At 33.2% G+C, this 15,575-nt stretch overlaps 1 protein-coding gene across 1 annotated transcript in view; it reads right to left on the bottom strand.

Moving 5' to 3' along the window:
* Positions 1 to 15,575, bottom strand: part of Reck (reversion inducing cysteine rich protein with kazal motifs) — a 78,412-nt gene that overhangs the window by 49,041 nt on the left and 13,796 nt on the right. Inside the window, exons 2-6 of the mRNA XM_027930818.3 lie at positions 14,310 to 14,368; positions 8,049 to 8,123; positions 7,102 to 7,138; positions 4,135 to 4,220; positions 2,332 to 2,379 (exon numbers count right to left, since the gene is read on the bottom strand). Of these exons, the coding sequence (XP_027786619.1) occupies positions 2,332 to 2,379; positions 4,135 to 4,220; positions 7,102 to 7,138; positions 8,049 to 8,123; positions 14,310 to 14,368 (305 nt within the window). The remainder of the gene's footprint in view (positions 1 to 2,331; positions 2,380 to 4,134; positions 4,221 to 7,101; positions 7,139 to 8,048; positions 8,124 to 14,309; positions 14,369 to 15,575) is intronic.

Here is a 15,575-nt window from a genome sequence, read left to right as displayed (position 1 = left end):
CATATATTTTAGTTAATTTCACTCAATTAGCTATAACTGTCTAGTATTTGAAGTTAAGCTATAAGTAGTTTAATCAGAATTTTAACCTAAGACTAATTCCAGTTTGTGTTTTCTAATATATAAAACAGCCTCTCAGTACACTCTATAAATATCAGATGTAACAATGCTTTATATTTCACTTGTTTATCTTACATTGGTTAGAACAAAACAGAATCTTAAATGGCATGATAATTTTTTTTTCCTTTTTTTCTTTCTTTCTTTTCTTTTCTTTTTTTTTTTTTGTTGTAATATGGGGGATTTAGTCCAGTATTACACATTTGCACATGCCAGGCAGTGTTCTACCACTGGGCTAGATGCTCATCATTTTTTTTTTTTTTTTTTTTTTCCATTTTGAGATAAGATCTTGTTATGTTGTTGAGGCTGGCCTCAAATTTGAGATCTCCTGCCTCAGCTTCCTAAGTAGCTGAAATTATAGGCGTGTGCCATGGTGCCTGGCTATAGCATTACCATTTTTTAAACTTTATTCACATAAGTAAATTTCTAGGAAAACTCCTCAAAAGGAACTCTGTAGCATCTTTCCAATAAAGATAATTTAAGCTCCTCCAAATGTAATTACCAACTCTCTGAATCTTGAATCAAACTACGCAAAACCATCCTTTAAGGGAAATGCTACCCTTAAAATTATAAGCCTAAAGAAAGGGATTAAATATCTAAGAATTTAACCCTGACCACTCCAGAAAAAAGATATTAAAAGCCTCGTTTTGGATAGTGATAAAAAACCAATGAGAAAACAGGCTGCATTACACCAAATTTACTTTACAACAAGTAGTCATTATTGCTAGTAGACTTGAACAGTTACTGTTATTTAGGATTTATAATGCAGAAATCTTATCCTGTATAAGTGCTCCTGCCTCTTTGTTTCTAAGTAACATAAAAAACCAAACTGAGTCTACATTATCTTGAATAATTTGGGAGGTCAGCTTTTAATATAAAAATAAAGAACCTGCTTGTCATATAGACTCTTGGAGAATGGTTACTTAATTCTAATTCAAGTAAGGGAGGATTGACTGAAAACCGAACTGTTCTTATTTCTATCATAGGACAGTGTCTCTCTTACCTTTCCTGTCCCGTCCTTCATCAACACATACTGGTAGACTTCCTAGGGCAATGCAGAAATCCAGACAAGAGAAGGAAGCACACTAAAATTATGGAGGACAGGCTACAGGAGATGGACAGTGTCAGACATCATGTAGGAGAAAAGAAGGAATTATCATAGTTAGCCACTTTGTTCAAGAGAAACCCAAACTGGTCACATCAAAGGTAGAGAGATAAGGGTGGGGGGGGGGAGACCTTTTACTTCTTGGTAGCAAGGCTTCTTTAATAAGAACAGGGAAGAGCTATAGCCTATTTGGAAATCTGTCTTCAGAGGAACAGATATAACTTAGCCAACAATACAATGAAACAAAAGATAAATAAGATTTTCCAGTTTAAAAATGTTAAGAAAGATAATTATAGGCTTTCAGAAAAGAAAAGAAAAAAAATCAGAAGTATAATCTAGAAGTAGTTACAAGTTATTCTTTCTTCTCCCAATGTTTAGATATAAAAATGATCAATGAGGGACATGTGCACTTAAGTCTCCTTAATTACATCACCTTATACTACAAAAAACTATAAAATTATCTCATTTAACAATGGGGTTCTAGAAAATGAGCATTTTCTAGCCCCCAAAAGGAGTCTTTCTCACATCAGGGAAAATCTTCTGCTTGACAGAAAATACCTTCTCTACTTCTGCCCTAGTATCTTCTCTATCTAGACACCACAGTGCTTGAAATTCCATCAGTGGGAGACAAGAGTTTCAAATTTAGCACAGCCTTTGTAACTTAGTATTTTCCCTCAAATGCAAGATGTTAGAAAAGTTTGAAGCTATGCACACTAGCAGTGTGATTTTATTTTTGTTTATATTTATAACAGAGATTTAAAAAAAAAGGAATACCTAGATAGGTCAAGAGATAAGAAAAGGGGTAAAAAGAGGATACAGAACCAAAGAAAAATGATTTCACAGTCTTAGCAAAACCAGTTGCTTTGTTATAAAAATATTTTGGTTAAAAAACTTTATATGCTAGATTAAGGCATTTCTTTAAAATTAATACCAAAATTAATTAAAGACATACATTTCTAAACAAAGCAATGACATTTTAGTCAAAGCAAAATTTTCTGTAAAGTAGAAGGCAGTTGGTGTAAAAATGAACTCACTTTTGAAATTTAAGTGTTTTTTGTCAATTCTGGTAATATCTGAATAGGCTACCCATATTTGTTAAATAAAATGCATACCTCATATTCTTTTCTGCAAACTTTGGAAATATCGTTCTTTGAAGATGCCTAAAAGTCAACACATTTCTCCATTAATTTATTATACATGTTATTTAGCAAAGATAAAAAAGAGCACATATTAGTATGTCAATGGCCAGTGTAGTATTTTTTATTTTATCATGAAAAATCTTATAATCAGATATTTTAAAAGTTCCTAAAATACAATAAATTTCATACAATGTCCTTAAAACAAACATCATTCTAGGATCTATTCAGTATACTAGGGCCTCACTCTAACTTTTATGGTTTTAATCTCACATAATAACATGGTTCTTTTGTTATTTCAGAAACAAGATGACTTTGAAGGAAATGTAAATCAGAGGACTTTTTTTTTTTTTAAGCTGGATTCCATTCTAGCAAATTTTCTTGTGAAGCTCTGCCACAGCAAATTTTCTTGTGAAGCTCTGCCAGGGCCCTTATATTTTGCTTTTTCTTTAACCCTGTATACTCAAAGTTTTCACACTGAACTTACAGAGTCAATTTTCTCAGAAAAGGGCCATGTATGGTCGAGAGGACAACTAAAGAAAGAAAGGGTACTATGTCAGGCAAGTAAAAAAAGTTCCTTTTATATAATTCTTTTACAAGCTTAAAAAGATATTATCACCTTTATAGATGAGAAACTGATATTCAGAGAAACACATGAAAGTATGCACTTTTATGTAAAACAAGGCAAAACAAATCTGCTGAAAAGTAGTTAATCTTCTACATGACATTAGTCTCCATTTAAAGACGTAATTTCAGAGCCATGGACTCTAGTCCCTTATTTCATTTCCTCCTACATCTAAGCCCATGCAATTTAGAATAAGCCAGTTGGTGGGGATGGGAAAGGAAAGCAGAATGGGTTGATAACTGCTTTATATTTCACTAGACCCATTACAGTACAATCTTGTACAACTCAGCTTCACTCTAATGCCTAAAGGAGAACGCATATAGCTAGTTCATGTGCTACCCAAAGAGTATTGCTTAGGCTATGGTACATATGGTTTGTGTAAAAGTGAAGGTGACACCATGTCTCATATAGTTTTGTTAAGAGATCAGTCCCTACAAGAAGAAACCACAATTTCCAGTTGTGGTTTTATGTTCATTAAACCACTATCTAAACAATTAGTTTTCTAGTTAAGTCTACTCCCACCATTTGGAGTGAAGAAGACTGGTGGTGGTGACTTTTCCCATTCCAGGGAGGCACTATAAAAATATGCAGTGAGGAAGAACTCAAGGACCTAGCCTGAAATGGACCAGAGATACATCAAATCAAAAAGAAGCCATAACTCACTGTAGGAGTCACATACCACTTAGGTTAAGAGAAGAGATATGAGAACATGCTCAGGGTAAAGCCATGATAAAAGAGAAAGGGAAGATGAAAATGAAATAGGTCAACTGTGTCAACTTCTTTTGTCCAAGCATATGCAAATGTTACATGACTATTTGGAGACACTCAGCATTGACTCCGCATGACCATGGACAAAGCGTGAAAGGCCCTGATTCCTATAAAATTCTTTCTTTGCACGGCAGAGAGAAGTAAGATAAGAAAGAATAGGAGAAGGCTGAAGATCTTACATGTAGCAGCCATAACTGAAAAAAGAACAAATCTAAAAGAAAATGATCCACAAAAGAAACGACAAACTTTGCAGTTTCTGTGGGTCACCTATCCAATGCAATAAAGTAGGCAAGGCCTAAATCATATGTACAGCTAACTGTATAACATATGCACAGTAATCTAAACTATACTTCATGATGCAGAAAAGCCTGATTGCCAGGTGTTACCTGCTTGCATGCCTGTCGACATTCCAAGGCAATAGCCAGTTCACAGCAACCTAAGCCGACCCAGCCATCAGACTTCTTAAACACACCTTAAAAACAAAATGTTCAAATGTTTTTCATAAGTAGCAACAAAGACAAACAGTACAACAAAATGTTTTATGGAAACCACTATAAGTCAAAGAGGATGACCACAGGAAAATTCACCCAGATAGCAGGGCATCAAAATCTTAAGCCCTTTCCTTCACCCTTAACTCCCAGTGCTTATCAGTCTCCTTAGGGTCCCACAAAGCGTAATTATCAGGTCTTCTGCTTCTTGACTTTTCTCAGTTCAACCTAAACTTTATGAAGTCATTCCCACTCAATTAGAGGACACATAGAGAGAGGAAAGTAATGGAGAGGCCTCTTCTTATTTTTGTAGACTGAATCAGAGGCAAAGATTCTAATTTAATTGAAGCAAACAAGAGTACAGGTATTTTTGTGTTCAAAATATTATATATGTAGAAGAGTAAAAACCTATGATGCTATTTAAATAATGATACTTAGGATATATGCAAGAACAATTTCTGTGAGGTAGTCCTGACTTTGAAGGGCACACTTAATCATGGCAAAATGACTATGTACTATTTTGGTTCAATTTATACACAGCAGCTATTTCTCTAACAAAAGTACTTTGAAATCAAAAGATTATAAAATTACAAAAAGGCTTTTAATATGGTCTTAGACCCTTTGTGATCATAAATGTCAAAAAAATGACTGACTGCTCATATAAAATTAGGGAACATAAGAAGTAACTATAGAGCCCAGCATGATGGTGTATGCCTCTAATCCCAGTAACCCAGGAGGCTGAGACAGGAGGACTGCAAATTCAAGGCCAGTTTGGCAGCTTAGCAAGACCTGTCTCAAAATAAAAAAATAAAAAAGATCTCATGATGTAGGTCAGTGGTAGAGTGCACTCTGGTATTAAAAATAAATAAATAAAGGAAGAAAGGAAGGAAGGAAGGAAGAAATGAATGAATGAAGGAACAGAAAAGAAAAAACAAGTGAACAATGAAAGGAGAAAAGACATGTTTGTAGGAATGCTGCAAATCTTCCTTTATTTGCTTTAAAAAATGCTCTATGCCATTTCTATGTAATACACAGATCTACAGATAAACATCTGCATTACATTAAATTATTATTTACATTTGAAAAAAAAATGTGGGGAATTCAAGGCAATAGGTAACAAGAAACTAGGACTTAATACAATAAATTTAAGTATTCTACTGAAAAACATTAAGCAAAACAAACAGTTTATAGATAGACAAAGCTCTCAAAGTATAATTATAAACTGCACTGAAGTTGATTATTACAAACCACATCAATTATAAAAACTAAAAATACTGCACATTATACGTTTCTTCATCTCCATGTGTTCTTAATGCATAAGGGGCACAGACTTCTATCTAGCCCCACTGTCTAGTATGGTTTCCTCTAAATCTTAGCTACTTGCTATTCAGAATTTCTCACATGTTAGAAAGAATTATGAATAGAAACCTTGTAGGTCATAAACTCTGTGGGCTATTAATAATGCAGTGTTGTTGTTTCTATGTATCCAGTAATATTAGAAAATATTATTCAACCATCTTTTACATTTATTCAGTAGTTATATAGAAAAGGTACTCTCTTACGTGTTATGTGGGCTATGAAAGTATGAAATAGACAAAACACATGACTTATTTATGGAGATTACAGTTTGTATGTGTGGAGAATGTGTATGTATGTGTATAAATTCCAGGACACTAGGTAAAGAGATAACTAGGAAAACAGGGAAGGGGGTGGACAATTCCAGGAAGACAAACAGCTCAATTTGTCTGGAATACAAAACTTTAAAGAATGTGGCAGCCTCCAGAATTCAGAGATATATAAGGTATAACCCCCCTTCCCCAGCCCCACACCCCAAGACATTGGCTTTAACCAGGGCTAGAATGAGCCTTAATTTTAGAAGACCATGAATGCCAGGATAGGAAATTTGGGCTTTATTCCAATGGAAGTGGATATTGCTTGATGAATTCTTTCTGAAGAGGACAGGAAAGATGTATATAATATATTAAAACATCAATCATAAGGTTATTATAATATTCTATCCCAAGAGCAAAATAACAAAGTCTTGAACTAGGAATAGAGAAGACAGTTGCAAGATTTTGCAAGGGAAGAGTTAATGTAACTGGAAAGAAAAGGGAATCAAAGAAAACTTATGGGTTTTCTAATCACAAAAGAGTCAGTTATGAGTCTAATTTTGGATTTGCACTTTAGATACCATCTGGATGAAGAATCTAGGAAGAGATGTCTATAAGTCACAAACAAATTAGATTGATTAATTTAATTGAAGCAAACAAGAGTACAGGTATTTCTGTGTTCAAAATATTACATATGTGTTCTGGGAAGTTCTGGGAAGGAATGACATCACCACAGTAAGTGTGGAGAGAGAAGCGAAAAGCACTGAACGGAGGAACAATTATAGTCCTTATGGTAGGTAAAAGGAGAAAGATATGAGAAAATAAGGTTCCAAGGCCAAGGTCTTGGAAGAGTCATAATAGCAAGTGTTTGGGAAAATCAGAGAGTAAACACTGAGATAAAGCACAAATCAAGAAATCCTGGTAATCTTTCAAAGAATAGTTTCCAAGAATGGTAGAAGTGGAGATAAGAGTATAAAAGGTTTGAATGGATGAGAATAAATTATACATTTGAAAATTTGGGTGTGGAAGGGAAGACAAGGATAAAAACTCCAGAGAACAAATTACACTATTGGTCTATGACAGATTTTATATTCACAAAATAAGTTTTTAAAATTTAAATACTAAATGTCATATTTTCTTTTTAATTTTTTTAAGTTGTTGATGGACCTTTATTTTATTTATTTATATGTGGTGCTGAGAATCTACCACTGAGCCATGACCCCAACCCCTAAATGTCATACTTTCTACTGCTTACCTGGCAAAGATGAATTCATACAACTCCAGATTTCAACCTGAAATTGTAACCACCAAAAGGCTTATGTAGATAACCCGTTTTTATTAAAAAAAAAAAAAAAAAAAAGATAATTTCTACAGAAATTATGTATGGTTAATTTATTTATGGCTGGGTCCATATAATCAATGCTCAAGGGCTAAATGCACATCATTCAGGAAAGAAAAGAAGCTGAGATACCAAATATTGCTTACTCTTTTCCTGTTTTCCCATCTAAAAGTACTAAGGATGGGTTTGGTTACTCAGGATACTCTTTGTTTTTCCAAGAACAGAGACAAAAGTGTCTCCTGAGTAACTTAAGGAAAACATGTCAATCAGACTGACCATCTTTTTTTCCCCTTCCACATAACAAAGGCACTATATATAAAAAGAGGTTCTTTCATGCAAGCTCAGGCTTTATTGTCTTGGTTCAAGAGCATCCCAAATACTGAGAAGAGTCCAAGCAATGGAAATATTTTAAGAAATCTGATTTAGATAGGCAAGCAACAGATCTACAGTATGCCAGAAAATGGAAATACAGGAATAATATTCTGCATATGTTCCTTTATTTCCAATTTTTAAAAATCAAAATAAATAAGATTTAGTTTACTATAGTTTTCATAAAATTAATCAAAATAAAATCATAAAACAAAATATCAAATAAAATACTACAGTGAAATTTAAAGGCCGAAATACATTTATATTTAAACTTGCTTTTATTCCTACATCCTAAAATACACAATAAAGATGAAAGACCATATTCTATCTAAACAATTTGTGTAAAGATTTTTTTTTAAATTTACCTAAATCTAATATTTTAACTAAATCTAATAATTCACCCTGACCACAATCACATTGAAAATTATGCTAATCTAAAAGTAACTCATTAGTTTCATATAGACAAAAACCTTCATAGTTTAAGTAGGACTTACCATTGTTTCAGGGCAATAATCTGGGGCTCGTTGTAATAAATGTTTTAGTCGGGATTCACTTTTTGAGGAGAAAATCTATTTGACAAAAGGAAAAAAAAAGAGGAAAAAAGGTTTTTGTAGAGCTTTTTTTGTTTGTTTTGTCTTTTGGCTATAAGAAATAAGGAGTAAAATTTATTATCCTCTAGGTTTATCAGTTGTCCAGAATATTTTCCAGCTTCTTTTTATAAATGGAAAACCCTTGGAAGCATCTAAATTAAGCTGAGGTAACATTTCTTAAAAGGTTGGTTAATTTGGCAAGTGATCAAAAAGTCCAAAATAGTAAGTCTAGACCCTTTTCTATTGACCCAAAGTGGAGAAAACCTGTTGGGAGTGGGGCTGGAAGAGATTAAGAGAGAAGAAAAGGGAAGAAAAAAAAAAAAAAGAAAAATTTATTCTAAACTGTTCTACAAATGCTTTTAGTCAACAGATGACAATTAAAAAATAAACAGTATCATATCTTTGACTCTGATGAATATGAAATTTGTGAATAGCATATGGCACACAAATTCTCTATGAAATAAAGACAAAGCCATCTTTCACTAAAGATCCTGAGTTGCTGACAAGATTCACTCACCAGGCCAAATGACTCACAGCCTTATAGGAATTAAATTAATATAGTTACTTCTGGTGTCTCAGTAAATTAGAAATAATTACACATATCAGATAGACCTTCATGTTTATCTGCAAATAGTTGAGACTATTAATCCATGAATACTAAGGGATTTAATGTTCTAGTTAGTTGGCATTTTCCTCCAACACTGCTAATTATAGTTAAGAAGTAAAAAGAGATAGAATATCACAAGTTTTTTATATCTAGTGAATTAAAACATTTAGGTAATTAAAAGTGACTATTAACATCATGAAAAATGACAACTAGATACAAAATACCATTCATGGGAAGAAATGTCAAACAAACAAAACAAAAATAAAACCTTACTTCAATCTGATCAAGCTCTGGATTTGTCTCATAAGATGGCTGTTAGTCATGTGTGGCTATTTAATTTAAACTTAAATCAATTAAAATTAAATAACATTAAAACCAGTTCCTTAGTCTCCTTAATCACATTTCAAGTATTCACTTGGCACATGTGGCCAGAGGCTAACATATGGTCATAGAATATTTTTATCAATGTAGAAAGTACTGTTGGATAGCTCTGCTCTAAATCTAACAACTAATTACTAAGATATATAGAGGAAAGAGCAATGCATTAAATAACACCATGGATGTGAACAGTAAAGTACAGACTGTGGGAAACTCTACAGGATACATGATCAAATTTATTCATCAAGTAAGTTACTAGAAGAAATCTATAGATCAAAAGACATTTAAGGAGAGGGGAGGCAAAAGAAAGTAGTAGGAAGTAATAGGGAGGGTGAATATAATTAAAGTATGTTATCAGTATGTATGGAAATGTCACAGTGGAACCCATTAATTTGTATAATTAATATAAGTAAATACATATAATAATTAAAAAATTTTTAAAAAGAAAAGTAATTAGTATGTCATTTTAAAAGTATTGTTGGGTAAAAGACCCTCAAATAATTATTCTTAAATTGTCAAAAAACAACAACAAAAAGAAGATATTTAAAAGACATACAACCAATTGCAATGTATACCTCTCATTTAAATTGATAAAAAATTTTTAAAAAGCTTTATTAAATAATTAAGAAATTTTAATAACTAGCTATTATTAGAATATTACATTTTCAAAGAAAATAATGGTACTTTGGTTATTTATCTATTTATTTTTGCAGTGCTAAGGATCTAACCCAGAGTTTTATGAATACTAGGCACACTCTACCACTGAGCAAACTCCCCAGCCTGGCTATATTTAAAAAAATGAATATGTATAATTTATAGATATAAACTGAAATTGTATGAATCAAATGGCAGAACAATTGGGATTTGCTTCAATATAAATTTGCCTCAATATAATGGGGAAGGAGGGATAGAAAGAGTATGGGGGGGGGAGATTAAATGAAATGCAATTAGTCATGACTTAATAATGCCAAAACTGAATACAGAGCTCATTATACTTCCTTCATATATATTTGCAATTTTCCATTATAAAAAGATAAGGATGAGTGAAAGAAAAAAAATGGTTAAAAAATAACAACAACAGACAAAAATGAATGAGAAAGAGAAACTATTTGACTTTGGTAGTGGAACAGAAAGAAGCACAGAGAAGGAAAGCTATGCTTTCAAACTCATTTCCTTGTTCCTCAACATTTCTTCTCAAAAACACCAAAGGCAAAAACAAACAAAAAAGCAAAAAACCTCCAAGCACTTGAAACAGGTTAGGACAATGGAAAGAACATGGAACTGAGATTGTAAATAATATACTTTGAATAAATGGGCAACCTACTTTGTATTATAGGAGATGGCTATATCTTGGTGGCTATAAGAATGGACTTTATTTTGTTCACTAATTATAAGTATATAATTTAGACACACTTGGCTCTGAGTCCCTGTTGTTCAAATCACTGGCTTGGGGACCTTGGTTAGTTATTTAACTTTCTATATCTCTATTTCCTTACCTATAAAATGCAGATGATATTACCTCCTCAAGGGCTTGATGTAAGAATTAAATGAAATAATTCATGTTAAAGTAGTACAGGGCTTAGAACATAAGGGGAAAAAAATTTAAGTCTCATGTTCCAGTTATCTGAATAGCTAACAAACAAAATCTAAAAGTCAGATAATCCATCAGATCCCTTCTCTAAAACTATGATTCTATAAAGTAGAATGAATTAACCTAAGAAAAATATACTAATTATTAGGAATACATTTAGCTAAAAGAAGCCAGAATGTATACACTTTTAGATAATAATGTAGACTTAAATATAAACAGTTACTTTTTTAAAACTTTTTTTTGAATTTTATTTTTTTATACCTTTACTTTGTTCACTAATTTTTACGTGGTGCTGAGGATCGAACCCAATGCCTCACTCATTAGGCAAGTACACTACCACTGAGCTACAACCCCAGTCCCAGTTACTTTTTTTTACTAAACAGGTAATCACACCTTAAAAAAAAAGATGAATATATATCTAGAATAGATACTTTTATTATATAAATCACATCAGACCAAAAAAAATTATAACCACACTTATACTCCATTCAAGGCAGAAATAATCAGACCACAGGGCTTATAATCTTAAATTCTAAGAACTTCTTTTTACCTCAACTTATAACTCATTTCCCCTTGTCTTCAAACAAGCAAGGTCCTCTCATCTAACCAAATTTTCATTTTCTGCACTGACTTACTGACACATCCAACTTTTTTCTTTTTTGGTAGTACTGGGTAATGAATCCAGGAGTGCTCTACCACTGAGCTATGTCCTCAGCCCTTCATTTTTTGAAGGGCTGAGGACTAAATTGCCAAGGCTGTTTTGCCCTCCTGAGTCACTGGAATTATAAGTGTGTACCACTGTGCCTGGCTGATTTCTCCAACTTTTTTCTTTCATTTCTTTCATTTGTTCACCAATCAACCTGCACTCACTGATCAGTTTCCATAAACAAGGGCCTAAATACAACACTTAAGTAAGACATAATCCTTATATTTGAAGAATTTTTATAATACAGTTGGGGACATAAGATATATAAAAAAACTGAATACATTTTTGTAAATTTGAAAGAGTACATAATACATTTAAACTTTTTAATTAAATTAAAATAAAATCCCTGCAGTATGACTTTTAGCCCCATCATTTCAATCAATCTAGAAATATTTTTGAAAATGTTCAGTACTGGGCACTGTTATAAGCATTGGGGGATTGAGCAAAAGTCCCTGCTCTAGAATACCTCTGCTAACAGCCTTCTTCTTCTTCTTCTTCTTTTTTTTTTTTTTTTTTAAAAGCTAAGGGCCTTTTCTCAGATCTCAGAACCCTTACCTTTAGCCTGAGACAATGTTGACAGACTCATAGTAAATCATCACACTTATTTTGTTGACTGTTATAAACCACTGGCCCTTTTTATCTAAGTTCTAATTCCAAAGGTTTTAACTCCAAGTCTTCAACTGTCTTGAAGACAACTCACCAGGAAGGTGAATCTAACCCCTGCCCAACCAAAGCCTTTTCCCAACCTTCTAGTTATCAAGGGTTTATAGGACTATTCACTTCAGCACAAAATCTAAATGTTATCAGGACTCCATTCTCCCTTTATTCCCTATTGGTTGCAGAAATGATAAATCCTCACTCCTAGTATTTTCTTCCATTTGGTGTGAGCTCTATTAGTTTTAACTTTCCAGGCGTCTTTTTATACTCCTCACTCCTTCCATGACTTAAATGTCTGACTTAGCTGACTGCTGAAATTGTAGGAGGAAGTGAACACACACAACCCAGTCCTTACCTCTTTTCCTCTGGGAGTGAGTCAAATTCTGTCACTTAGTGTGTGCCTAGAGATAAAGCCACATTCAACATCTGTTGTAACTAGTTTTAAAGTTTTACTCTGGGACCTATCTGTCTTATTTCTCAATTAGTTAAGAACTTGGTTAGAAAAGAATGTTCTTTATTAGGGTGACTATAGTATTCAACTGATTTGCTAAATTATGGAATTTCTAACATTCCAGATTTTAAGAAACCAGATCTCACCTACTGCAGATGTTTCATTACGAGACACCTCTTCACAATTATTAACCTTATGGAACCTCAGTAGGAAAAGCAAGAAGAAGCCAAACCTCAAGATACAAAGTAAAAAGTCAGAAAAGCAATGTCTCCAAGAGTTATTTTAAAAGATTCCTTATAGTGATACCACCAACAGGCCAGTTTTGTTTTAAAGAGCTCTCCTGGGGCTGGGGATGTAGCTCACTGGTAGAGTGCTTGGCTGGTATGCACAAGGTCCGGGATTTGATCAATCAATCAATCAATCAATCAAAAAAAAGCTATTGTTCTGGCAGCAAATTTGCAAAAAACTTTGATTTGGCACACCACTGCATTTTCTATTAGCTACTCAGATGAGCTGAGACACTCTTATGTCTTATAACCACAGAGTATCTTGCAAAATCTAAGTCCATAGCCAGGTATAGTGGCTCACACCTGTAATTCCTTACACTCAAGGGGCTGAGGCAGAAAGATCCCAAGTTCAAGGCTAGCCCCAGCAACTTAGCAAGACCTTCGGTGACTCAAGAGACACTGCGTTTTAAGATAAAAACAAAATAAAAAGGACTGGGGATGAAGCTCAGTGGTGGTCCCTGGGTTCAATCCTCAAAATAAAATAACAAAACAAAACAAAACTAAGTCCATAGTATTGTTTGAGAGAAGTTATATTCCCATAAGGTAGCTCTCCTAGTTTTAGAAAGTGATAAAATCCAGATTATTACTAGAAGAAAACTTCAAAGATGTCTGAGACCATAATTTATCAGGTACTAAGGCTAGATGATGAAAGAAAAGTAGGACTTTATGAATAAATACTGTTTCAGTGACACTTTGATAAAAAGTCTCAAGCACAAAAATTCAAACTTACAAAAAATGTTAAGAGTAATACAAAAGAATAACCACATAGTATTCACCAAGATTCACCCATTATTAACATTTTGCAACATTTGCTATAACTCTATATATACACATATGATTATTACTACTATTTTGATGAACTATATTAGAATTTATTATAGACATTTATGATCATTCATTCCTAAATCCTTGCATGTATCTCTTTAGAATAAGGACACTGTCATACTAACTACAATATAATGACTAAATTCAGGATAAAAATGCTGATACAGTACTAGCTAATGTTAAGTCCATATTCAACAATTTCACCAATTTATCTAATAACATCATTTATGGCAATTTTTTTTTTTAATTCCAGGATCCAATCTAGGATCATGCACTGCATTTAGTTGTCCTATCTTCTCTTTAGTTTCCTTTAATCTGGAACAGTTTCTCAGCCTTTCTTTGTTTTTTATAATAACTGATATTTTTAATAGAAGTGATAATTTTGAGGATTATAGGCTGCTGTTTTGAAGAATATCCCTCAATCTGGGTTTACCTGATTGTTTCTTCATGATTCATGGTATAAATTTTTGGCAGGAATGCTTTATAAGATGCTGTGTTTCTTCTCACTGCATTGTATCAGCAGACACATGTCAATTTGTCCTAATATTGGTGATGTGAACTCTGATCATATGTTAAGGTACTGTCCAATAGATTTCTCCAAAGTTATTAAACTTAATAAGCAGTTACATAATTGACAGCCTCTACAATTTTGATCAAGCTTACCTGTTCACATACATCACGGCACATTTGGTTATCCTTAGAATGATTACAACATAATGCACCTAGGGAGAAAAAAACAAAAACAAAAACCCAACATCTGAAATTGAAAGGATTACACAAACTGTTTATCCCACAGATTATTATTAATTTTAACTCAATGCTTAAAGAGCATCTATTACAAGTCAAGGATAGTGCAGAGTTTGAGGATATGGTCCTTGCCTTCAAACAACTTGCAGTCTAATAGGGAAAACTATTATGTGATAATGTAACTATTATTTATTGTATGCTTTCTGTGTGCCAGAATTTAATACTAAGCTTGTTTTATGCATTGTCTTATTCAATTCTTACAATTACCCTATGGATTAGATTCTATTATTACACTTCAAATACAAAGTCAAATGGTTTTTAAAAAATAGTGAATTTCATTTAGGACATGATGAATGTGTATTTCCTATAGGACATACAAAAGGAAATTCCAGTAAAGTCAGAAATCGAAGCCTGGAGCGCAAACCTCAACATACAAATTCGGAAGTCATCAGCATAAAGGAGGTATATGGAAATGACACTGCCTATGGATTTTCTGCTAAGTGTTTATAACACCAGATTCTAAAAAATTGGCAACATCTGAGACATGGGAAGAAACAAAGAGATTGAGATGGAACAGTCTAGCTGAGGTGGGTCAACCAGAGAGAGTGGTATTACAGGGGAGGATGTAGTGTTATATGCCACAAGAATTAAGTTAGATTGAAAAATGAAAAAGAAAATGGATTTAATAGTTACAAGGCCACTTGGTCATTTCTGAGGCCAGTAGAAATGAAAGCTATTAAAGAGTAAGCCAGAGGTGAGGAAGAATAGACAGTAAATATAGATTCACAAGAAGTCTGGCAGTGACCAGAATAGAAGAGTATGGTACTTATAGGAAGATGCAGGGCTACAGGAAGATTCCCCACCTCCCTTCTAAAAGTAGGAAAGACCTGAGCTTCTTTATAGATTGAAGGAAACAGCTGAGAATTAATGCTTTTCTGACAGAAAAATGTCTCAAGAGGAGTCCAAAATGAATAAAATCAAGTTTTTTTTTTAAATTTTATTTTATAAGGAGGCATTATGTTTAGCAAGAAACAGGGCACACCTCTTCTTTTAAGGTATTTATTAACTTAAAAATATTTTATGGAGGCTGGGATTGTGGCTCAGTGGTAGAGCGTTTGCCTAGCATGTGTGAGGCACTGGGTTCAATTCTCAGCACCACATATAAATAAATAAAATAAAGGT

This window comes from Marmota flaviventris, chromosome 13 (assembly GCF_047511675.1).
Source record: "Marmota flaviventris isolate mMarFla1 chromosome 13, mMarFla1.hap1, whole genome shotgun sequence".
Lineage (NCBI taxonomy): Eukaryota > Metazoa > Chordata > Mammalia > Rodentia > Sciuridae > Marmota > Marmota flaviventris.
Note: the sequence above shows the minus strand (reverse complement) of the source record. Positions and strands in the feature narration are given on the sequence as shown.